At 46.4% G+C, this 24,985-nt stretch overlaps 1 protein-coding gene across 2 annotated transcripts; it reads right to left on the bottom strand.

Annotated features, from left to right (window-relative positions):
• Nucleotides 1–2,453: 2,453 nt before the first annotated feature.
• On the bottom strand, nucleotides 2,454–24,253 carry CXCL12 (C-X-C motif chemokine ligand 12). Of its 2 annotated transcripts, XR_008330391.1 has the most exons (5): nucleotides 23,966–24,253; nucleotides 18,220–18,337; nucleotides 12,221–12,307; nucleotides 3,579–6,037; nucleotides 2,454–3,538 (listed from the first exon to the last, which is right to left on the bottom strand). XR_008330391.1 is itself a non-coding variant. In XM_053387884.1 (4 exons), the coding sequence occupies exons 1-4, from the start codon at nucleotides 24,027–24,029 to the stop codon at nucleotides 6,022–6,024; spliced, it is 285 nt and encodes a 94-aa protein (XP_053243859.1). In that variant the 5' UTR covers nucleotides 24,030–24,253; the 3' UTR covers nucleotides 2,454–6,021. The 2 variants fall into 2 exon arrangements, 1 of the variants encoding a protein (XP_053243859.1); XM_053387884.1 differs by having other exon boundaries at nucleotides 2,454–6,037.
• Nucleotides 24,254–24,985: the final 732 nt, after the last annotated feature.

Here is a 24,985-nt window from a genome sequence, read left to right as displayed (position 1 = left end):
CCAGAGTCGTCTGCAACTGGACCTAACGGTTGGGGTACCTTTACCTTTAAGGTTTTAGACTTATTATAAGTTATTGTAAGTTTAGGTCTGCTGTAACTGGATTCCTTATGGACAGTGCCAATCCTGAATGTGACCATTATGCTCATTTGCCTTCATTAGCAGTAAAGCTCTCCTGGATGAAATATTAATTGCCTCCTGTCTATTTGGGGGAAAATCCTGCCACATGTTTAAGTTGTTACTCTGCTAACTATACGCTGGATTCTGTTTTGGATCAATACTGACTAGAATTTCATGACACCAACTTCACACAATCTTGTCTCATGCCCTCCAACTTTTCTCCGATGGAAATGGGGACATCCTATTCCATACATTTCTCTGATGAAATCAGAGACGTCCCTTCCAACATTTCTCCGATAAAAATAGGGATATCCTAAGGAAAAGCGGGACATTCCAGGATGAAATCAGAAACCGGGACAACTTCTGTAAATCCGGGACTGCCCCTGGAAAATCGGAACACTTGGAGGGTCTGCAGTGTGTGCTGATTATCTTGCCCCTTTTGTCCATGTTCTTTTGTGTTCATATGCACAAGCCCCCTTCAGACATGACAGTATTCACTCCCCATTGAAATCCGGTTAAATAATATTTTGAATGTGGCTCTGTCAGAACCCCTTACACACCACAGAACGGTAAGTCAAGGCTCTTCAGGGATAGACACTTTTGGTGGGATTTAGCGTCCTTTCTTTACTTTATAAATGAGACAGAAGATACTTTTATTCCACGCACAACACAAGAATCTCTGTGGAAAGAATGCTTGAATTGATAATGCATAAATAAACATATTACTTGTGCACTGAACAAGTTAGGGTAGTTATATGTTGTTCTTGTATTTACATGAAAACCAATAACAATTACCGTATTTTTCGCTCTATAAGATGCACCAGACCACAAGACGCACCTAGTTTTTGGAGGAGGAAAACAAGAAAAAAAATATTCTGAATCTCAGAAGCCAGAACAGCAAGAGGGATCGCTGCGCAGTGAAAGCAGCAATCCCTCTTGCTGTTCTGGCTTCTGGGATAGCTGCGCAGCCTGCATTCGCTCCATAAGACGCACACACATTTCCCCTTACTTTTTAGGAGGGGAAAAGTGAGTCTTATGGAGCAAAAAATACGGTATTTGGGGGGAGGATATGATGGTTTTCACTGCATGGCTACATAATAGCTTTTTTAATCACGAGGAAAAAGTCCTGAATGTCAGATGTAGCAAAATGGGTTACTTGGACCTACTGAGTTTCTGCATTTGTTAAAGGTGCAGAGCCTGTCTCAAGAGCAGTGTTTTTTTTTTCTGGGGGTACGCAGGGGTACACATACCCCTAAACATTTTGTGAATCTTTGTACTTTTGTCCATCTACTGTATTTATTTTTCCCGATTTTAACTATAAAATGGTGATTTTCTTGAGTCAAAATGAGAGTACCCCTAAACATTCTTTTTAGGGGGAAAAAAGCACTGCTCAGGAGAAAAGGTGGTACCTGTAATTCATCTCAGAGTCTAACAACGGATGGAAAAGTGCTGCAACCTAATGTGTTGTGCCCGGTTACATTTCCCACTCCCAGAATACAACATTCCCTCTCAAAACACGGTGCATGTTTTGATACGGAGAGCTGCTCTGGAAGATGGTTCCCCCACCCCAACAGAGTGGTGCTTCTTTCCACTATAATCCAAATTCCGGCACACCTGGTGCATAGTTTTTGCAACTAATTCTAGGTCCAAAGGAAAGGGATGCTCTGGTGTTACTGAGAATGGCCTCTGCCTGCTGGACGTTGACAGTAAACAGGTTTGGCAAAGACTTGTTGTCCTCCAGATTTCATTGGATTACAACTCCCATCAGCACCAACCAGCAGGGTCAGGGATGATGGGAGTTGTAGTCCAACAACTTCTGAAAGGCGCCACATTGACTACCCTTGGCACAGACAACTCAAGCTCCTAATGGACCCAAGTTAGCTTCAGCTTGAGTTGTTTGCCTAGATTTTTTTGGTGGAGACAGTAGCCAGGTCTCAGATACCGGAGCTTGAGTTAGTGTAATATGGCCACCTTTTGCTGAGGTCTGGAGGGGCAAGGAGCTGGGATGAGAGGGACCAGGTCCAAGTTTTACATCCTCTGCATGGCTGAGGGAAACCAGGTCCCTTAAAATTGCGCCTAGAAGCAGTAACGAGAAGTAATGAATTGTTTAACGAAAGCTGAATGGTTCGTTCACCTCAGAAAAGGCATCTTTGCTGCATGATGGACTGTTTTGCTCTTACAGGCCTTCTGGAAATAGTCTCTTCCCATGGAACATACCCAGCCATACAGGCCTGAGAACCACAATGAGGGGGGAAAGGGAAAGGAGCCACTCTTCCGCACCATATTTGTTTGCGCCAAAGGAAAAAGAGACGTACACTACTTACTGGGAAAAGAGCTGGAATTTGAATACATTTTTTATTATGGAAATTACAAGTGCTAACATAATTTGCAAAGACATATAGCGGTTCTCAAAAAAAATATTATTAAAAAAAAGCACTGCATGAAATATTGTTATAAAGCTGCCTTTCGGAAGATAAAAGTCTTTTTCACATTATTTGGGAAGATTTGTGGGCATTTGTGTGCAAATACCACACACGCGGGGAAGTCAGTATAAATTGCATCCAAACCACCCTGAAAAACCAATAAATATCATTAAGCCGCTTCCACAAGCAGCGGCTTCCAATCCAGCCGCATTGCAGCTGCTCTGGGTGGAAAAGGTAATTGTAAGTAGTAGACATTTCTTTATATACCACCTTAAGAGGCATAGTGACAATTGGATTCTATGTGATAGAAGTGCCTTTGTAGTGTTTCTTAAGCCATATTGGCAGGCCCTAAATAGATGCTGCTGGTCAAGGGGAACTGTTTTGTTCTGCTGCCTTTAAGTTCTCCATGGTTGTATTTCTACATGTCCCCATTCAAAGGATCTTGGGAGGAGAGAAGCCGTAATGAAGAGAGTAGGTACATTTGCTTCTCTGACTCAAAGGTTATCAGCTCCAAATGCCCTCCTGAGGCTTTCCACACACCCCAAGAGGTTAAAAAGTGGGGTAACTATTTGTTTTGAACCGTGTGGAGAAGCACATAACCCCCAACTTTTCTCCGGTGAAAATAGAGACTTCCCCTCTTACATTTCTCTGATGAAAATAGGAACATTATAAGGAAAACCAGGACCTTATGGGATTAAATCAGAAACTGGGACAGCTTCTGTAAAATGGGGACTGTCCCTGGAAAACAGGGACACTTGTTGGGTCCAGAAGCACCTTCAGAGGGTGCTATTTGGAGTAAAGATAAAATGTTCCGTTTCTCTCAGTCCAACATTTCAGGGTTCTTAATAACAAAACCTACAGGGAGCTGGCCTTTCGCTTTACTCAATGACTACAGAATTTTTCCTGTCATTCAACAGTTTCCCTGAGGAACAGAAATACTAGTTTTGACAGACGCTAATGGCCAAAGATGGGTTCCTTGAGTCAAAGTATGACTCTCTCTTTCAGTGTTCTACTTCCAAATATATCAATGGGGGGCACCTAGACCAGGTATGATGAATCTTTGGCCCTCTAAGGTGTTGCTGAAGAGCAACTCCCATCAGTCCCAGCCAGCACGGCCAACAATCAGGATCATGGGATTTGTAGTCCAGCAACACGGGGAGGGGCAAAGGTTCACCATCCCTGGTCAAGACTCCTGGGTCCATTCCTGCAGATTCTGAGGTGTCTTTTGAATTCATTTCTCCCCTGATAAATGCATTATCAGCAACAGCAAGAAAGGCAAATTAGCGCAGCAAATAACTGACACAGGCTCCACCTGGACACGTGATCCATCACTTTCTTATGTTTTAAAGGACTTATTGAACATTCATTCATCTTTTAAAAAAACAACGTTTGGACTACAGAGGCACATTTTGCAGAAACATATTTTGTCATTTTGCAGTTCCTTAAATACCATGCATTGCTGCCGTCTACTTCTAGCTAAAGCCCAGTGTAAAAAATTCTCCTGTGATTTCCTCCCCACATTTATGGGAACCTAATGGTTTCAATGCTACTTTCCATTTCCCCATGTAGTGTTTTTGTTTTCTTTCCCTCTGAATTTCATTTTCATCCGTAATTAGCTTCAGCGGGGGGAAAGCTTGTCATTTTACTCCTCATCTCACTTACAGGCCAGGCATGTGAGCTAGGGCCTCCATAAGTCACCATAACAGGAGGAGCCCATTCGCGCACTGTTTTGCCACATGGAGGGCATCCCTGAAGTCTCTGCGCCCTGGCAGTGTCAGCTGAACAACTGCGCTCTGTGTTGACAGATGGGCTCGAGTGTCAAATGAGGGATTTGACACAGTAAAATTCAGCTTTCAACCTCTGTCTTAAACTGGGTCGTGCTCAGATCAACGCAACTACATGAATGTGCTAAGCAAGATTCTCTTTAAACCAATCTGTCAGGAGAAAAGTCACAGGCAGATAAAAGAGCAGGTTGGAAGATCGGGAACCTTGTACGCTTGCAGGGGCTTAGCTGGAAACTTTTGTGCTCATCAACTCTCCCTTTGGCAGTGCATAAATACCAGCCGAACCCCCTCATCCGTACAGATTCCTATGTGCAAGACAGCTTCTAGCATCCATCTATGCCCCAGTTTCACAAGCAACATCATTCATGTGGCTTCACCTTTGGCACTTTACTCCAAGTAATGGACAAGCAGGATAGCTAACAGACTCCGGGACTAGCCGGAGCTTCTCTTTGGCATCACACATTCAATGAGAAAGGGAGACGCGAGGTCAATCCCAACACTTTTTGGCATATCAGGTAAGTCTCTGGTGCAAATTCAGTTCACAGTGAATCATGCTTTGGAGCGATTCACTAAAAGCAAAGACTGCAGCTGAGCCCATGTTGGACTGGGCTCAGAAACCAATGCACCCAAGAGATTTCAGACTTTCAGGCGCACCAGCAATCTGTGATCCCAACAAATTATCCAGATAATTTTGACACCTGATTGCACATTCATCAGCACATACACACCCCAAGCAGTCTCTAATCTACAGGCATAAGCACCCTCAAAAAGATATCCCCTCACAGTGCACATAACTCCCCTCTGTATGTTCTCTGATATTTAATACATTCTTTTTCCTTTTGGAAACGAGCACTTTTTACCACTTTAATTCACGGGGGGAGTGGCCTGCTTTTTTGAGCACGTGTGAGCCAAAAGCACACAGAAATTTAAACTGCGGCAACTTCTGCAATTGCAGGTTCCCCAAGAGTGACACAAACACAGCAGTTGCCACACGTGAAATCAACTTGTGGCTCACGTATTAAAGAGCTCGCGAATGCAGGCCATTTTCCCCTGCGGAAGAAAGATCCAAAAGTCCTATATGTGCTAGTTCAACATTTCTGAAAGAGGAAATTCCTAGGTAAGGTCATTCTTTCAAAACCATCCCTTTTAGACCTTCGTTCGTTGGGCCCATGGGAATAGAAATTGTTCACCTGCACATACATGGAATGCATCCATCACTTTTTGTGCAAACTCTGGTGGCTGCAGGATGTCTCAACTTCCACCATAGGTCTGCAGGAAAAAAAGAGTGTTCTCTGCAAATGTCAGTGGGACAGACAGACACACACACACACACCCTCATTCCTTTCCATACAAATGAACCACAGTAGATTGTTAACCTGCATGGAAACTTCTGGTAAGTGCCAGGGTTCTGCACAGCAGAAAGGAATCGCCATATACGAAGCAACGTTTTTAATCTGCTGCTGGCGTCAGTGCTACTACGTGATAAACCAAACTTCACGGAGAGTTCCTGCTACAATCGGCTAGTATTGGCAAAAGGCAAAGGCGTTCTGGGCGAACAAGAGGCTCTGGGAAGTGCATGAAGCGCCGCTTTGTGCTGCGTGATAAAAAGGGATGCCCTCATCGCTCCCTAATAGCGGGACCTCTGCTTTCTGGCTTCTACAGTGAGGCATCCTGTGGACAGCTACAATGCTGGCCTCTTACATCTTGAATCTCCTGTTGATAAAGAACAGAGTGAAAGTCTGTTAAGGGAAGGGTCTGAGGGAAGATGGTAGGACTGTAAGGAAGCAACTGCCGGCTGATCTGGACGCACATGGCCTGCCGAGGACGTGGCCACGCAGCTGCTGTTTACAAAACTTGAAGAAAAAGCCTTTTATGGGGAGACTGCTGTTCTCCAGTTCCAGGGCTAGCAGTGCTTATCTGAAGTCACATAATGAAGGGAACAGTAAAACCAGGACCTTTTTTCAGCCAGATCTCACTGGAACTCAGTTCCGGCGCCTCTCAGGTGGGCACCATTGACATTACAGTAGTACCTTGGGTTACATACGTTTCAGGTTACATACGCTTCAGGTTACATACGCTTCAGGTTACAGACTCCGCTAACCCAGAAATAGTGCTTCAGGTTAAGAACTTTGCTTCAGGATGAGAACAGAAATCGTGCTCCGGCGGCGCGGCAGCAGCAGGAGGCCCCATTAGCTAAAGTAGTGCTTCAGGTTAAGAACAGTTTCAGGTTAAGTACGGACCTCCGGAACGAATTAAGTACTTAACCCGAGGGACCACTGTATAAGAGAACACGGTGAGTTCTAGCACCTCTTTTTCTGGAAGAACAGCACTGAGTAGAAAGCATACAAAACACACCACCAATGGTATTTCTGTGAGGAGGGAAGCATCATTCAATGGTGTTCTGGAGAGTGTGATTTATCTCGGCGCTGTAAGTGGGCCTGCACGGCAGAAAGCAAAGTGGACACTTCAGGACAGAGCTGGATATGTCACTGAATAAGGAGTGAGATGCTCCTTAACCTCTATCCCATAAACTAGCGACGTTCCCGTTGTACTGTTGAGGCAGGAGATAGATGGGTGTTTCTGGCCACAGCACCATCTCTTTCTCTTATCTGCATCTCTAGATGTCTGGTTTTAAGACGCCCCCCACTCTGAGCATCTTCTAAGGCCAGAATTGGATTTGTGTCCCTGTCCACACCAGGAGCAGGTCAACAGTTGAGTGCAAGGTCTGTGAGGGGGTGTGCGGAAGGGGGCTTGGGTTGAATCATGGGAAAGGGACCCAAAAGCTGGAGAAAAAAACCAAATGAGCAAAAAACGCTACCGCTAAGCAGGTTCTCGAGGAAGGCACATCCTTGCCTCTCGCCTCCATCGGTGCAGTAAGGAATGGCTAAGCAAGTACCCCTTTGTGACTTACCTGCATGTCTTTCTCTGGAGAAAAAGTCGTTCTGGGCAGCAAAACAAGCATCCCTTTGAAGCAAGCTGACCACAAACCCTTTCTAGGCAGCCTCTTCTTCATTATATGGGTGCAGAACAAGGCAAACTTTAGGAAGCTGGTGTAATTTACACCAGGGCAAATTATGCTTGCTGTGCCTTGTCGCTGTTCAAGCTATAGCTGGCTGAGCTGCCCTGAGTCTGGCAGAGGGAAAACTAAGATATAATTTGACGACCCATCTTGCCAGTACAGTGGTACCTTGGTTCTTGAATTTAATCCATTCCAGGAGTCCTTTCAACTTCCAAAACGGTTCGAAAACCAAGGCACGGCTTCTGATTGGCTGCAGGAGCTTCCTGCACCCAGAAGCCGCGTCAAACATTCAGCTTCCGAAAAACGTCCGCAAACCAGAACACTCATTTCGAAGTTTGCGGCGTTCGGGTGTCGATTTGTTCGGGAGCTAAGCCATTTTACAACCAAAGTACCACTGTATAACTTTCACAGCCTTACTCGGTCACGTGACTGAGCTGAAAAAGGGGGTTAGCCTCCTCCTACCTTGTCCTGTCACCACCACACTCCCACAAACTGCCACCTTTTCGGGACTTGCCGCCATCTTGGCTGAGCCCCATCTGAGCCAAGATGGAAGACTTATGGCAGCTATCTCTGGATGAGCTGAGATGAGACCCACCTATTCTAAAATCTGGTCAACCTGGCAAATCTTGGGTGTTAATTGGTCTCTAAAAAGACTGGCGTGGTTTTTCCCTGGTGCAATCCACGCTGACAACAGTGCTGTTCCTCCGAAGATACCCTGCCCTGTTGCTTCTTATTTAACCAGCTTTGTAAACAGCGATGAACAAGAGAGGTACCTTCTTAGGTGAAATCCTTGCTCATTTTTTTTCTGCCTTACTTTGAACCCAGGAATATGCATTCCCAGGACCAAGTCAAACTGATGAGGGTAGAAGTATCTTGACAGTTTGGGGGAGTTTTGTTTTTTTACTTCAGTGCATCCACACGGTCTATGAATTTAGGGGCAGGAGGGAGAAAACCACGTAGGAAATATTATTTTGATGGAGAAAGCATCCCATAGGGGAAAGGGTTAAGCATCCCTCTCCCCCTGGCTGCCCCATCCTCTGGAAAAGCTGGAAGGCTGTTCACGTCTCCCCCATGTCACGTCAAGTATGGTGGTGGTCCTCAGAATCTGGTTCACGGATCAACTCAGGCAAAACTGAGGCACTTCAGGACAGCACCTTAAACTAAAGTCCCTCATGACAGATGTCGCTTCAAAGGCTCCCTCAAACCCACACCTTTTCTGTGAAACGTCTGGCTTCAACCCAAACAAAGCAATCTCTGGTTACCTGGGGCTCTCTTCCTTACCATCTAATTCTTGATATTTAGAAAATAGGCTTAGTAGAGCGAAAGGCCACTGTTGGGTTTGGGGGTTAAAGCAGCATGTACATTAATAGTGTAGTAGTAGTGGTGCTGGTATATTATTATTATTATTATTATTATTATTATTATTAATTTCCATAAAAGGTATCCACAGGTTAGTAAGTTTTAAGTGAGGACCTGATTCCTTATACAGTCGTACCTTGGAAGTCGAACGGAATCCGTTCTGGAAGTCTGTTCGACTTCCAAAATGTTTGAAAACCGAAGCGCAGCTTCTGATTGGCTGCAGGAAGCTCCTGCAGCCAATCGGAAGCAACAGAAGCCCCGTCGGAAGTTCGGCTTCCAAAAGAACGTTCAAAAACCAAAACAGTCACTTCCGGGTTTTGATTGTTCCGGAGTCAAAACATTCCGAGAACTAGGCTATTCGACTTCCAAGGTATAATGAACTGCAGTACTGTCATGGAACATAACAGCATAAAAATTGTGCACAGCAGCTGACCAAAAGCCAACCCCCTGGGTTTTACGTTAAATTTGCCGGTATGATTTTTACATGAATGAAATAAGAAAATGTTGTTACCCACCCTGCACCTTAGGGATCTTAAATCAGTGGCGTGCGGTGACATTTTTCGTAGGGGGACAGTTAGGGCTAGAGGCTCCAGCTTGCGAGGACGATGGGGGAGCTGACATCGTGAGTGAGCATCACGTCTTCCTCCCTAAGCAGGGCAGACGCTACCCAGGCTTTGGGAAGGAGGTGTCAGGCCTCTGATAAGATGCTGGAGCCCTGCTGCCCCCTTCCCAAAGCCAGGTGGGCTTTGGGAAGGTGGCGGGAGGGCGGGAACATTTAGGGAACTAGCCTAGTCCCCCTCGTCCACTGACCGCACACCACTGTCTTAAATGGCAACAACAACAATGAAATAAAACTGCCAAGACAGGCAAGTTAAGACAATTTCCATACGGAAATGAGATCCTGGGCAGAACAATTCCTTGATTTCCATACTAAAGGTAAAGGTAAAGGTACCCCTGCCCGTATGGGCCAGTCTTGACAGACTCTGGGGTTGTGCGCCCATCTCACTCAAGAGGCCGGGGGCCAGCGCTGTCCGCAGACACTTCCGGGTCACGTGGCCAGCGTGACAAGCTGCATCTGGTGAGCCAGCGCAGCACACGGAACGCCGTTTACCTTCCCGCTGGTAAGCGGTCCCTATTTATCTACTTGCACCCAGGGGTGCTTTTGAACTGCTAGGTTGGCAGGCGCTGGGACCGAGCAGCGGGAGTGCACCCCGCCACGGGGATTCGAACCGCCGACCTTTCGATCGGCAAGCCCTAGGCGCTGAGGCTTTTACCCACAGCGCCACCCGCGTCCCTCTAGATTTCCATACTAAGCATGGCTTAATTTTGTCCTAAATTTAAGTACAGTGGAACCTTGGTTCTCAAACTTAATCCATTCCGGAAGTCCCAAAACCGTTTGAAAACCAAGGCGTGGCTTCCCTTTCGCTGCAGGAGCTTCCTGCCCTCAAGCGGAAGCAGCGTTGGACGTTTGGCTTCCGAAAAACGTTCGAAAACTGGAACACTTACTTCCAGGTTTTTGGTGTTCAGGAGACGATTTGTTCGTCAACTAAGCCCTTCGAGAACCAATGTTCCACTGTACTAATGAGGAGAACCATGACACAACCGAGAGATGCTCTCTTAGCACGGCTCTGCATTTATTTTATTTATTTTATTGTTTTGGACATTGTCATTGCTGCCTTTCATCCCTAGTAGTGCATGGGAGAGCAGTAAGAAAAAGGTAAGCAGTTAGTGAGCAACAAAAGTTATTTCCTGGCAAGATGCTTTCACTTCACATTGTAACCAAATGTTCACCACACATTCAACAAGCAATCTCAGCCTAAGAGATCTTCAGATGGTCTCTCACGCACACATTCAGACACATACGGACGTGAAATTTAAGCAACTTACAACAGCCCGTCTAAAAAAAGTATTTTATTTCAGAAAAATAAATTTCCAAATACAACTGGGCTTTTGTAATATAAAAATAGCCGCTTTTATTGCTAGAGTGTGTGTATATAATATATATATATATTTATATATATAGTATGATATGCAATACAATGTTAGTACATGTGAAAAATAGAAACTATTGATAAACCACATTAATATAACTGTAGATATTCATTTAACACTCCTTTACGGGCAAAGCAGCCTTTAAGATGCCCATAGGCTCGTGGCTGCAATTCAGAGATTATAAACTGATTGACAGGTAACAAGTGTGCTCTGAAATAAGCTTCTTTGGAATGCTGTGGAAATTCAGTACTGTGCAGATGGGCAAAATGGGTGTTCAAAACAGGAGCTCAAAAGGGCACAATCCTCCAGGGACATCTTTTGTGCAAGCCCTTTTGAAAAGGAGCTTCTGCAAGGCTGGATTGCACTAAACCTATCCAACAGGCCACATTCACACAAGACAATTTCTCCGGAGCCTGTCTTGTCCACAGGTACAACCTGTCCCCAAACATTACTGGTAAAAATGAAAATCTTCCAGGTGTCCCTTAAATCAGAAATCAACTGGTCACAGGAGCATTTGAGGGCGGAATCCCAGGAAAGCTCAGTAAAAGCTTCCATGCTTAGTCCAGGGGCAAGCTGGACTATGCAAAGGATTCGAGAAAGCTTGTCTGAGGTGGACAGCACTGCAGCCATGATCTCAAACTCTTAGTTGATTGGCTGAAGGCTACAGTAACAATTTATCAAGGGCCAAGAATATAATCCTGATCAATAACTGACAGATCACATTTGCAGTATGCATTCTAATTCAATGAGAGCATTCTAATTGTTGATAGTGGTCTGCGGGGACTCAGTGACTCAATCATCCCTGCGTTATCCGGACCCAGTCCCAGAGAATAGAGGAAACGAAAAGAGAAGCAATGTAAATAAACCTCAAGCAGAGCACTATGAGCTTGTGAGTATGGTTTAATGAAAAGCTGTGATGTTACAATAAAGGTGAGAGCGGGAGAAGATTTGGCTTGCCCTGAACCTAGTGGCTGCCTCAAACATTCCTCCTAGATTTACCTCACTTAGAATATTTGTCAAACGCCAAAGGAGCCCCTTTAATTCCCTTTTGCCTGTAGGGTTTGGTCTGCAAGCAGTTCAGGTCTGTTGCAAAGGTGCCGAATGCCACAACCCGGGCTACTGCCCAAGCCCACCATGGCACCTCTCTCTGCAACACATGGCTCATGGATCAGTTTAGGAGTAGTGCTTATCTAATGTGCAATCAATCGTCAGCGTTCGGATACCACAGGCTGGGTCAATCAACGCGTTCAAACTGGGGAGCGAAGTGAAGGAATTAATGTTGATTGTCAGAATTGCCTGAGGGACGCCGGAACAAACGTGGCCTCCTTGGGACCCAATCAGCAAGCATCTCTCTGGCCCCAAATACCGAAATCTCTTAAAACGCCCCAAATGAGAGCAAGGCCTGTTTTCAATGAAAACTCGATCCATCTTGGTTAGACCTAGCCATCAGCACGTTTTTTTTGTTTTGCATTTTTTGTTTTGTTTTACCCAGGGTGCGTTTAGGTTTAAGTCCTTTCACGGCTTACTTGTGCAGGTATTTCTCCAGGTACTCTTGAATCCACCTTAACTTGGGATCGACGCAGATCTGTTTGCTGCTGTTTTTCAGTCTTGCGCTGTTTAGAAAACAGGGGGGCGGAGAGGGAGGAATTTCAGAATAAGTAAGAGAATGAAAACCCTGAGCAAGAGAAGGCACTGTTGAATTCTGTTCGGTTCAACTCCTGGACGAGACCCAATGAAGTACCGTTTTTTTTGCTCTATAAGACTCACTTTTTCCCTCCTAAAAAGTAAGGGGAAATGTGTGTGCGTCTTATGGAGCAAATGCAGGCTGCACAGCTATCTCAGAAGCCAGAACAGCAAGAGGGATTGCTGCTTTCACTGCGCAGCGATCCCTCTTGCTGTTCTGGCTTCTGAGATTCAGAATATTTTTTTTCTTGTTTTCCTCATCCAAAAACTAGGTGCGTCTTGTGGTCTGGTGCGTCTTATAGAGCGAAAAATACGGTACATTATCCTTTTTACATTACGCAGTAGGCAGCTAGTGAAAGAAAATTTCAGTGGTGGTGAATCAGCCAGTACAATGACAAAAAAAAGTGCCACACTGAATATTTCTACAGTACCAAATCACCTTTAAGCATCACAGACCACAAGGAAAAGGCCCTCTGCTGTGCTCATACTAGTTAGGCCTAGAAGAGAACTAGAAATCGAAACCATTCCATCTTTAATTGGGATGGTTTCCTTTCAGAAAGCTGCAGAATCATATTGATTTCCATAGGCTTGATTCCGATAACTGCTTGTTTTGAAGCAATCTCAATAAGATACAGTACATTGTCCGATTGGCAGTTTTTCACTTTTTCGGAGGAAATAAGAGCCGACTTTTATTTCCAAGTAAAATTTTTCTTCACAAAGCCATTCAAATAAATGGCAATTTTCTTAAAGAGTTGCTACTAAGGGACCAGAGAATCGTTCTGGGAACAAAAGGAACATATCCCTGATCCAGCTAATATTCCCTCTTGCCAAGCCTTGTAATGTTTTAAATAAAGACTTTTGTGATTTGATTTGCATTTAGAGCATGGATGTTTGTCATCATTGTAGATTTTTACGCAAAATTTGAATTTCAGGTTCACACAGGTGGTTAAATACTGATCACCACACCGATTGCTGTACATGATGGAAATATCAACCATAATTCAAATATTTGTATGCTTTTAACACACGTTTTGTAATAGTATAAAATTACTCCTTCTTTCAAGAAATGTGTAGCTTTTCTCCTCTTAACAGGAGACTAAAGTCTTTTTTAATATTAAGGATGGAATATCTTAGTCATAGATATTTTCATTAAATGTGAAAGGACTGATTAACAGATGGTTTGACAGCAGCATAAATTTTGGAGTTGACAGCACATATATGTTTTGTTTTGTGAGTACCAGGTCCTCATTCCGGGGACAGAACTGCTTTTTGATCAATCCACACATAACTCTGGGACCCCTCTTTCAATTCACACCTACCCTGGCTCTTTGAAGGTCTGAAGTTTCATTGTTACGCCTTTCAAATGAAGGGATCCCAAGGTATATATATAGACATCCTTTGAAACACCGGGTTGTGTTTACTTGTGCAGTGATTTGGGATGGAGCGTTTTAAAAACGGTTATATGTAGAACTTCAAAAAATGAAAATATGCCCCAAATTCCCCAACCAACTGTGCGAAGCACAATGCCATATAGAAGGTCCTATTGTTTTGATTTTCATGAACAAACGGTGCCAGATAGAAGGAAATCTGTACTTGATAAATAAACAGGCGTCAGAATCCATCGCCAGGCTCCTTGTGCTGCCTAGACCACCAACCCACAATGCAATTAGCTGGCTGAAGTAAAACCAATAAATAGTTTCCTTTCATTGGAGATGAGAAACTTCTGTTATGACAAGCTTAATTGGGTGTGTCCCCTTAAGCTGAGGGAAATGGTAGATTCACCAAGATAAATAGTGCCGGCAACCTGGTGTGAACCAACCACGACTCTGAAGCAACAACTATCTCTCTCTCCCAACAGAGGTAATCTCTTAGGCCAGGCTTCCTCAACCTCGGCCCTCCAGACGTTTTTGGCCTACAACTCCCATGATTCCTAGATAGCAGGACCAGTGGTCAGGGATGATGGGAATTGTAGTCCCAAAACATCTGGAAGGCTGAGGTTGAGGAAGCCTGTCTTAAGCTGACCAGAGCTGTTTTCAGTGTCAAAGTCACGCATGGGTGTAGCTCATATCATCCCTGACCACATTGACCAAGCTGGCTGGGACGGATGGATGTTGGGAGTCCAACATGATCTTGAGGTCACCAGATTGATTATCCCTGGTCTACCTCATCAGTTATATCCAGCTGCCACTCGCTCAAGCCAGCTGCTGAATTAGGGGAAATTTGTAACTAGACAGGAGTGGTTGTAATACTCTGGTTCCAAATAGGTTTACCGAAGGAGATGTTGGTCTACCACGTCCTAAAGGCAGCCAGGACCAACCCTCTCTCAAAGAGACCTTATTATCTCCCAGAGGATGTAACTAGCCATGATGGGCAACAATCACACGCAAGAGGCCGGGCAAATCTCTCCAAGCATCTTGTCTACATCCTCAGGCTGCCAAAACTGAAACATCCAAGAAACCTGGACCAGTCAGTGCTTTGGGCACACCTGTACTGGCAAGGATGGAGTGGGTGGAAGAAGGACTTCATCTCTCCTGATGGGTTTAACAGAAGCAGGTTCCAAAATACCTGGAAGAGCTCTGCCAGACAACTTTGAAGATGCAATGGTGGCAAAAAGTGTTGCTTTCTTGTTACCATCACCACAACAGAGTACACCTGAGCTCATACCTATGTTCGGCTCGTCTCCAGGCACCTAGAAGTGTCTTTAACTGGGGGGGGGGGGCTCTAGGAAGTCCAGTATTTAGAAAAGGCCCCCGCTGTACTGAATATAATTGTAAAACAACCGGAAGCTCTGCTCCCAAGGCCCAGCAAGTCAGGGGTTACAGCCCTGGAGCTACAGTTCTTCCTCTCCTCTATCAAACAACCTTGAATGCAATGGGAATTTTGTTTCATTGTTTTACCTGCCCTCCCCTCCAGCTGCCCTGGTTAAACTTAGGGGGGGGGGCAGGCAGTCTTTCCAGGAGTCATGCAAAACATTTGAGATGCTTCTTCACTCTTTTCACCTGCTTAAGGCATGGCCAAACTTGGCCCTCCAGCTGCTTTGGGACTACAATTCCCATCATCCCTGACCAGTGGTCCTGTTAGCTTGGGATGATGGGAGTTGTAGTCCCAAAACATCTGGAGGGCCAGGTTTGGCCATGCCTGGCTTAAGGGGGCACACCCAAAATCTAAAAAGAACCACCTTCGTCTACAAGGCTAACAGTTTCTGTTTAAAACTAGCAAGATCCAAACCATGTTTGGTGCCTTGGAGTGTAACAGTTTACTAGACCGTCTCCAACACTGGATAAATTCATCGTTAAAAAGGTAAAGGTACCCCTGCCCGTACGGGCCAGTCTTGACAGACTCTAGGGTTGTGCGCTCATCTCACTCTAGAGGCCGGGAGCCAGCGCTGTCCGCAGACACCTCCGGGTCACGTGGCCAGCGTGACGAAGCTGCTCCGGCGAACCGGCACCAGAGCAGCACACGGAACGCCGTTTACCTTCCCGCTAGAAAGCGGTACCTATTTATCTACTTGCACCTGGGGGTGCTATCGAACTGCTAGGTGGGCAGGAGCTGGGACTGAATGACGGGAGCTCACCCCGCCGCGGGGATTTGAACCGTCGACCATGCGATCGGCAAGTCCTAGGTGCTGAGGTTTTACCCACAGCGCCACCCGCGTCCCACAAAATTCATTGTTGTTGTTCGAATAAAATTTAGGCATTCCTGCCTCTACAGATAATAATTATGCTCAGCAGATAATACATTGGACGCAATGTACTACCTTTTTTCTTTTAATTAAATCAAATTTAATACAGCTTCCGCCACAAATCCCCCACATAGCATTAAGATTATAACATCATTTTACATAATCTGATGGCGTTAACCGTCTACATAGGCTTTCCACAGACATGTTTGCAAAACTGGTGGGATAAATTTGCTAACTGCTTCCCTTATGTATGAAAAGAAAGGGGGACCAGATTCCATCAAAGGTGTTTCTCTTTTTAACACTTTTCCCTGCCCTTTCTGGAGATTTTAAGAGGTGAGCCCAGTCCTTACAACCAAAAATAATGAACTTCTATAGTTTGGTGCATTGCCTGAAGTGACCACAGGGAGGCAGGCAAACAGGCTGTGCCCTGTATCAGAACTTCTCAGCCTCTTCTCTCCCCGGTTGTGTAGATCTCATTTTAGTTAAAAGAAAAATAGGCAAATGATTGTTCTTTTTTAAAAAAGGGGAGGGCATATTGAAGTTCTTCCAGACCCCCTCTGCTTCTGTCTCTGCTCCTCCCTTCCCAGCCGCCACTCAAATTTCCTCTTAATTTCCACTTAAGCACAAAGAGGTTCTTAGACCTAAACCCACTCTCTGCGGCTGGGCTAGACAAAGAAGCAAAGAGTCATGTTTCACTGAGAATGTTTCTCAAATTTGACTCTTTATCATGCAAAACAAGCAATACAATTGGTTTAACATGTTTTCCCTGCTTAAAGTGAGTGGCATGTGCCCAAGGCAAGATAAATATCTCAGGGAGAGGAATGCAACTACCGGTAAATAAATTTATTTATTTTCAGCATTTCCATCTAGCCACAACTGCAGTACAATATACCAGCTGTGGGTAACCTTTGACTTTCCCTGTCCATTAGCCATGTTGCTGGGAGTTGTAGTTCAGCAACACCTAGCGGGACTAAGGTTCCCCACACCTGAATTATACCAAACAGTTTTTCATCCAGTACAAAATTATCTTTCATATCTGAAAAATCGCAGGATAGGCCTATTCTCCCCATCACATATTAACCCAATTATGAATTAATTAACTGGGCTAATAGCAAAAAAAAAACCAACCTATAGTTGGTTCTAACCCTTACAAAATATTTTGAGAAGGCAAAGCAAGTCTACGTTTGCACACAAATTTAACAATACAGTGGTACCTCGGTTTTTGGACGTTATCCGTTCTGGAAGACCGTTCGAGTCCCGAAACGTTCGAAAACCAAGGCGCAAAGGGCAGTCGGCAAATTTAATAGAGAAAATTGAGAAAAATAACATATGCGCTTAGCAGAAACCGTTCGACTTCCAAGGCATGTTTGAAAACGGAAGCATTTACTCCCGGGTTTACGGTGTTCGAAGACCAAAACGTTCGTCAACGGCGATGTTCGAAAACTGAGGTACCAGTGTATTTGGAAATCGTTTCTATAAGTACCCTATTAGATTAAGGTCTGGTTAACTACAATAACTATTTCCCCCCCCCTCTCTTTTTGTAATGTACACAATATATTTTTATGTTGTCAATGTTTTTCTGTTTTGTTTTCTAAAAAGGTAAAGGGACCCCTGACCATTAGTCCAGTCATGGCCGACTCTGGGGTTGCGGCGCTCATCTCGCTTTACTGGCCGAGGGAGCCGGCGTACAGCTTCCGGGTCATGTGTCCAGCATGACTAAGTCGCTTCTGGCGAACCAGAGCTGCGCACGGAAATGCCATTTACCTTCCCGCCGGAGCAGTACCTATTTATCTACTTGCACTTTGACGTGCTTTCGAACTGCTAGGTTGGCAGGAGCAGGGACCGAGCAACGGGAGCTCACCCCGTCACAGGGATTTGAACCGCCAACCTTCTGATTGGCAAGTCCTAGGCTCTGTGGTTTAACCCACAACGCCACCCGCGTCCCTTTTGTTTTGTTTTCTACATTGGTACTATTTCTTGTTTCCCATTCTTTTCTGTGTTTTGTCTTACTCTGTGCATTTGCGATTTTGTACTTTTTATGTCAATAAAGAATATATTTTTTAAAAAAAGAGAGAGAAAAGAAGGCATTTGTCCTGTGCTAGCAGCACTTGTTCCAGAGGCAAGAGCGTGCAATATGGGAAAAAAGGGGTACAAACTTACATGATCTGCAGAGAACAGCCGGGGACAGTCAAGATCTTCAGGTGCTTCACATGGGATTTGGCTACATTGCTCTCAAAATATCTGCATGGGCAGCGGTAAGTCAGGCTGATGGGCTTCCCTGGAGGGTGGCATAAAGAAAATGATTTAGATGGCCTGGGCTGACACCAAGACCACCTCGCAGGGCAGATTACAAGATTTAAGGGGAGGGGAGGAGGGAAGACTTCTTCCTGGCATTTTTAGCACTTTTGCCAAGCCGCAGGGGGCCCCAGCCTCTTCAGTTCTCATTTCAGCTTTTAATCCCGGTGTTTGTGGGTTTTAGAAGGCGAAATGGGGCGCGAAACTGGAACCTCAGAAATGGAGAAGCACTTTTCTTTCTTTAAAAAAGGAGCCAGCTAATTGTCCCAAGTGGCTGGGGGCAATTAAGCAAGATAAAGGCTGCAAACGAAAAGCCCTTGGCCCCTGCAATGTTATTCCTGCCAAAGGATTTGACCTGAGGCCAGATGCAAAGGCAGACAGGAGAAGAAAGGAGGCCCTCAGCTCTGCAAAGGCAAACAACACCCCCCCCAATAACCCCAGGGATTGCAAGCAGAGAGAGAGAGAAGGGAGCCGAGCCCTTTGGGCTACCCAAGGACTGGCCCAGATGTGGCTCTTCGAAGTCCAGTTGCTTTTGCAACTGTGGAATAATCCTATGGTAATTATGGGGTGCCAGGTCTCACAGTAAAGCGTAATTCAGGTAGTTGATGGCCCCTCTGCTAGCCAGATGCAAATCCAAAGGTGTGGGGAGAAAGGAGATGATAATTTCTGCAGATTCCGCCACTGAATTTGCTCCAAAGAACCCTCCAGAGCTGCGAAGGCGTCAGGAGAAGGAGCCCATGAAAACCACCTCTCCCATTTTTAGCAAAACAGCGGTACCTCTGGTTACGTTCTTAATTCGTTCCGGAGGTCCGTTCTTAACCTGAAACTGTTCTTAACCTGAAGCACCACTTTAGCTAATGGGGCCTCCGGCTGACACTGCCCCGCCAGAGCACAATTTTTGTTCTCATCCTGAAGCAAAGTTCTTAACCTGAGGCATTATTTCTGGGTTAGCGGAGTCTGTAACCTGAAGCGTATGAAACCTGAAGCGTATGTAACCTGAGGTACCACTGTACATATTGAACACAATGATTCCTGAATGTGTGTTTGCGTTCTTTTTATTTATTTCAAAAAAAATATGCACCGCTTGATCATTAAAAAAAAAATCCTCAAAGTGGTTCTTGTTCATTCAGATGAACACACTCAACAGCACAGGTTTCTTCCAAGTAATTTTCAAAACACAGAAAACTCAACACTTGGGTACGATAAGACTATCAGACAGCTGACAGAATCTTCACGTAAAGCAATAGTCAGCATCTGTGGAAATGCTATTTAAATCCCCTAAGAACAAAACAAAATCCCAGCAAATTCACCCTTGTTTGCCGCTTCTCAAGGTGTGTGTTACCTTCTCCCTCTATAGCCCTAAGGTGACAGGTGCTCAAAAACCAGGCTAATGCTGTAAAAAAAAAGTCTGTATTTTATTACTTCCACTCTCTTGCAATCAGGTATTTCCACCTCCCCGAGTGATCATGCAGTCCCTTTCAAAAGTAACTGCAATTCCAAACTCTCATTTAGGAACTGAATTCTTTACATTTAGAATCCACCGGGCCTCTTTTTCCCACGAATAAGTGGTCATTCTGCCCATTTATTATTATTTTCCTAGTTCCCCCAAGACAAAAATCTGTTGATTTATTATTGTGTCTGGAAAAATGTTCAACTGGTGGGTCTGCCAGACAATTATTTATTTATTCTGCGTTTGTGTTCACCCACCTACTTCTTAGAAACTGGTATGTGTGTGTTTTTTAACAATCTGCAGTTTACATATAACAATTTACAAACTCTACGTATCACATGCCAATGGTTGCCTTTTGTAAAGTCCCTAGGGTTAGACCTTTTCTTGCCCAACACAGGATTATAAAACTTCCAACAATTCTTGCAGGGAAAACTCTGCCCTCAGGGGGGCAAGAAGGGTGATTTTTCCAGGTTAAGACCTACAACCTATCTGATTTACAACAGTAAATTTACGACAGTAAATCAGATTGTACTGGCAGATTTCTGAATGATTTGCAGGCCGGCAAGGCTTTCAGATCCCTATTCCTTAAAGGTTCGAAAGTGACCCCACTCATTGTACTAGTGAAGTGTTGAGATAACCAGAAGCAGTTTTGGTTTTTTTGTATGGAAGGAAGTATTCAATGTTGTGTACATGACTAGTCCCTGAGCTCAGAAGTCTTAAAATTCTATTTCTTTTGCACCAAGCTATGGTTGGAAGATCTTGGGTTAGAAACAAAGCCTCAGTTTTGCCCATCTCCATTTTACAGTATGTATTACTGTGTACAAACAGGTTTTTAATGTTCCCAGTCCTTTAGTAAATAAATAAATAACTGTCTGTCCCTGCAGGCTGGTATATCTCTCAATAAACTCCACCGCTGGTTAATCCTCTTCTCAGTTAACAGTAGAGAGGAAAACAAGGGAGGAACTCATCCTGTGTATGTTATTTGTCCCTTTCTGCATGCCCAATAGCTTGGTGTTGGGGGATTTTGACCAGAGACAAAGCTCTGGTCACAGAAAGCATGAGACCCCTTTTTCCCGGTCCTAGAACCCCAGTCCAAATTAGGATGCCACAAACCCCTCCTGCATCTGCTGTTAGCGAAAAAACATCAGGGGATCCATTCACAAATGTTCTGCATCAGTGACACGTAACTTAGCGCACAATGTGAGGGTTTGGGGAGGGCAAGTATATAGGGCTACTCCATCATGTGATTCTGAAGTTGCACAGACCAATGAAAGACAGCTAGATGAGGTATCTTCCATAAAGAGAAGGTTGAAAGTATACCAAAACCCAGTACAAAGGAAAAGGAAATAAAGAGAGATGATGAAGCTGCAAAGAGGTAGAGGGAAGTCAATTAATCGTAGCATGGAAATGCACAAGTTTAGAAGAGTAAATAGATGATGTACATAAACGAAGAAGAAAAAATGGTGTATATCTGCAATTTTTAAAATGCAACGAAAATCGATTTTAAAAAATGAAGTTGCACAGACCAAACAAACGTCTGTAGTTGCCTCTCTAGTGAGCTTTCACCTGAGGATGCAGAAAAAATGGGGAGCTAATCTGGCTGGCCCTGCCCGCAACACCCCCTCCCTGCAATTGCGGGCACAGACTTTGGCACTTAGCTGCAGGTTTGAAGGAGTATATCCTTTGCACATGCTTAGCTGAATCTTGCCTGTGTTCGAGATCCAGGATGCCAGGGGGCTTCTAACCATCTTCAGCTTAAATGCAGGAACCCCCCCCCCAGGTGTCCTTTAAATTGCATGGCTGCAAATTTCTAAGCTGGTTTTTTTAGTGCAGTGGTACCTCTGGTTAAGTACTTAATTCGTTCCGCGGGTCCATTCTTAACCTGAAACTGTTCTTAACCTGAAGAACCACTTTGGCAAATGGGGTCTCCCGCTGCCACTGTGCAGCTGCCAGAGCACGATTTCTGTTCTCATCCTGAAGCAAAAGTACTATTTCTGGGTTAGTGGAGTCTGTAACCTGAAATGTATGTAACCTGAAGTGTATGTAACCCAAGGTACCACTGTATTGCATTTTTGCATTGTTGTAGCCACCCTGGGGAAGAAATCCAATAAGGGTAATCCTGAAGAGGGCTTAAAAGCCTTCGGTCCACGATCTCGGTTTGTCCCCCTAACTTTTCCAAGCGAGGATATTGTGGCTTCAAGGGACAAAGGATGAGGGACTCATTCAGGGTTCTGCACCTCCTGCCCAGCTCTGCCTTTACTGACTCTTCTAGAATCCTAGAATTGCAGAGTTGGAAGGGGCCCAAGGGTCATCCAGTCCAACCCGCCCCCAATGCAGCTTGGCTGAAAGCAAAGCAAGGAGACTCTCCCTTGACTGTCCCTTGCGGTAGGGGTTCCCTCTTTCCCCAAGAGCTGGCCAGGTATGAAGAACAAAGGCAAAGAAAGAAGGCAAAAGCAGCTATTGCCTGTGTTTTTCCAGAGCTGCAAAGGATGGCTCTCAAGCCTTAGCTTGTATGGAGAGAAGGAGTATCTCCAAAAGGAAATCATGGCAAGCTCCTCAGCCCCTGGGTAGCAGCAGGTGAGGGCACCAAGAAGCTGGAAGAAGCTACTGAATATAAATCAACCCGTAAAATGTGGATATTTCTCAAACCAAAAGAGCAGCAGGAACAGTCAAGCAGAGCAAGAGGTTAGGCTCCATCATTCGGAGCAGGAACCAGGATGCTCAAGAGATGCTGATGCAGCCATCACCTGGGTGAATTTCGTTGATTCAAAGGATTTTGAGCACCTAGTTTACCCTTCACAGAGCTACAATTCCCAGCAGCCCTTAACGGTGCCCAGAATTATTTGAGGGGGAGAAATGAGTTTGCATTGAGCTCCGAAGCTTGTAAGCAGCCTCAGATTGCAGGAGGGAGCGTGGAAGGAATTTATAGCATAAGCTGCAAACGGGCTGCAACCCCCGACGTGGGTGCAAGTGTCCAAACTTGGCATCACTGCCTGGACTGGGCTGCGGGTCTCATAGGCGACTGTGCAGCCCGGGAGGGGAGAGCAGCTTCGGGTGGAGAGAGATGCAAGGGTCGTGCGGCCGCCTACCCCGTCGGTTCCCGGGCTTTGCTGGATGAAGGCGCAGGTGCGCAGGGCTCGGCCTTTCCACCTCCCGGAGAAAAAGGGCCTCCTCTTTGCGCGGAAGGGAAGGGGGCTTCGCGCAGCAGCCCCGCCGTCGAGGTGCCTGATCCCAGGCAACCGGTCCTCTGGCGGTGGCGTCAAAGTCCAGAGAGGGGCTACCAGGGTGCGGGAGAAAGCGGGGACGCAGAGAAAAGAAAACCCAACTGTCTCTTCCACTTGAGCCTTCGCGCACAAGAGAAGCGCCGGAGGGCGAAGATTCAGCCCTTCGACGACGGGAGGAAGCGGCGATCAGCGCTCCCTCTACGCCGGAGAGAAGGCGAGCGAGGAGCAAGGCTGACCCTACAAGTCCCTGCATCCTCTTTGGGAACCACGCCGTAGTCTTTTAAGTGGTTTTACTCGGGAACAAGTGGGTTGGCTTTTTTTGTGGGTTGGGGAGAGTCGTGCATAGCAACTTTCCCGCGGGACCCCCCCCTCTCCGTTTCCTTCGCATTCCTCATTCTGGACTGACAAGCCGTCTGCAAGCATCTTTGGGGAAAGTTCGACAGTCCCGCCGCGTTTGCTACTTTCGAGGGAAAGGGGCGCAAAAACGGGTTCAGGAGCTGCCCGCCGCCCATCGGACTTCGCTCTGGCTTCGGCTACAAAAGGGGGGGGTATAGAAAAAGCCCGCATTTGACGGCAGAGCAACGGACGGCTAAATGGGCAAACCCCAGGCCTTACTGAACGTTGGGATCCATCGCAAAATGGATCACCCCGCTCGCTGCTCTGGAACAGGTATCCGCCACCGACACCCTCCCTGCCTCCCGCTTCTCTCCGCTAGCCAAGGGTGCCCCCGACGGAGCAGCCCCAGGAACACCTGCGAGGAGCCCCGACAGCCCTGGGCTGGGGATCCAGCCGCCTCCGCTCCTCTCTCCAGCTTTTGTCTGCCGTGCGCCCTCGGCCGGGACTGGCCTCCCCGCAACGGCGCTGGAGTTCAAGCGGAGGGCGCGCGCTCCCGTCGGCCCCCGACGGGGCGGAGGGCGGCTTCCCGTCCAGCACTTACCGTCGGCGGCGCGGAGGGTCCCGAGGAGCAGCAGCAAGGCGAGGAAGGCGGCTTTGCTGTCCATGGCGGCGGCTGGTCTGGACTGGGAGCCGGGTCGTCAGAAGAGGTGCAGCTGTTTGCCGTCGCTGCGGATTTGCGCGGCCGTCTGCCCGGGCCGTTCCTCCCTCCCGCCCATCTATAGGGGCTGGCGGGGCCGGGGAAGGGGAGGGGGCTCCTGGAGGAGTTGGGGGGGGAGGAAAAAGGGGCCGGTCGATCGGATGGACCGCCTGAAGCACGTTGTGATATCCGCCCGCCCTCCGAACAGGGCTGGAAAGGAGCCCAGAGACTTCCTCGCCCGCCCGCCCGCCCCCCCGAGTCCGGAGACGCGGCAGAGAGATCCCGAGGGGGCTGCGAGCCCAAGGGGCTCTTCGCCCACGAAGCATGCCCCCCCCACCTCGAGAAACGACTTCCGATGTTGCTTTTGCTGCTGCTGTCCAGCGCCCTTCTCTCCCCCCCCCCCCACCCGCCGTGCCTTTTTGTTGTTCTTTAGTCGTTTAGTCGTGTCCGACTCTTCGTGACCCCCTGGACCAGAGCACGCCAGGCACTCCTGTCTTCCACTGCCTCCCGCAGTTTGGTCAAACTCATGCTGGTAGCTTCGAGAACACTGTCCAACCATCTCGTCCTCTGCCGTCCCCTTCTCCTTGTGCCCTCCATCTTTCCCAACATCAGGGTCTTTTCCAGGGAGTCTCTGCTTTTTAAGATGCTGTCTAGATGAGAGGGTCATCTAGTCCAACCCCCGGCAAAGCCAGAATCTTTCACCCAACATGGGACTCGAACTCACATCCCTCAAATTAGGGAGTCATATGCTCTACTGACTGAGCTATCTCACGAGCACCTTCCTGCGCTGCGAATGAGTTGATCTGTCCCCCCTCAACTGGCCATAAGCGAAAATGTGATTTGAGGCCACCTAGCAGTCACGAAATTAAAAGACGCCTGCTTCTTGGGAGGAAAGCAATGACAAACCTAGACAGCATCTTAAAA

The sequence above is a fragment of the Podarcis raffonei genome, chromosome 5 (genome assembly GCF_027172205.1).
Source record: "Podarcis raffonei isolate rPodRaf1 chromosome 5, rPodRaf1.pri, whole genome shotgun sequence".
NCBI lineage: Eukaryota > Metazoa > Chordata > Lepidosauria > Squamata > Lacertidae > Podarcis > Podarcis raffonei.
The sequence above is the reverse complement of the archived record's forward strand: the minus strand, read 5'-3'. Positions and strand labels throughout refer to the sequence as shown.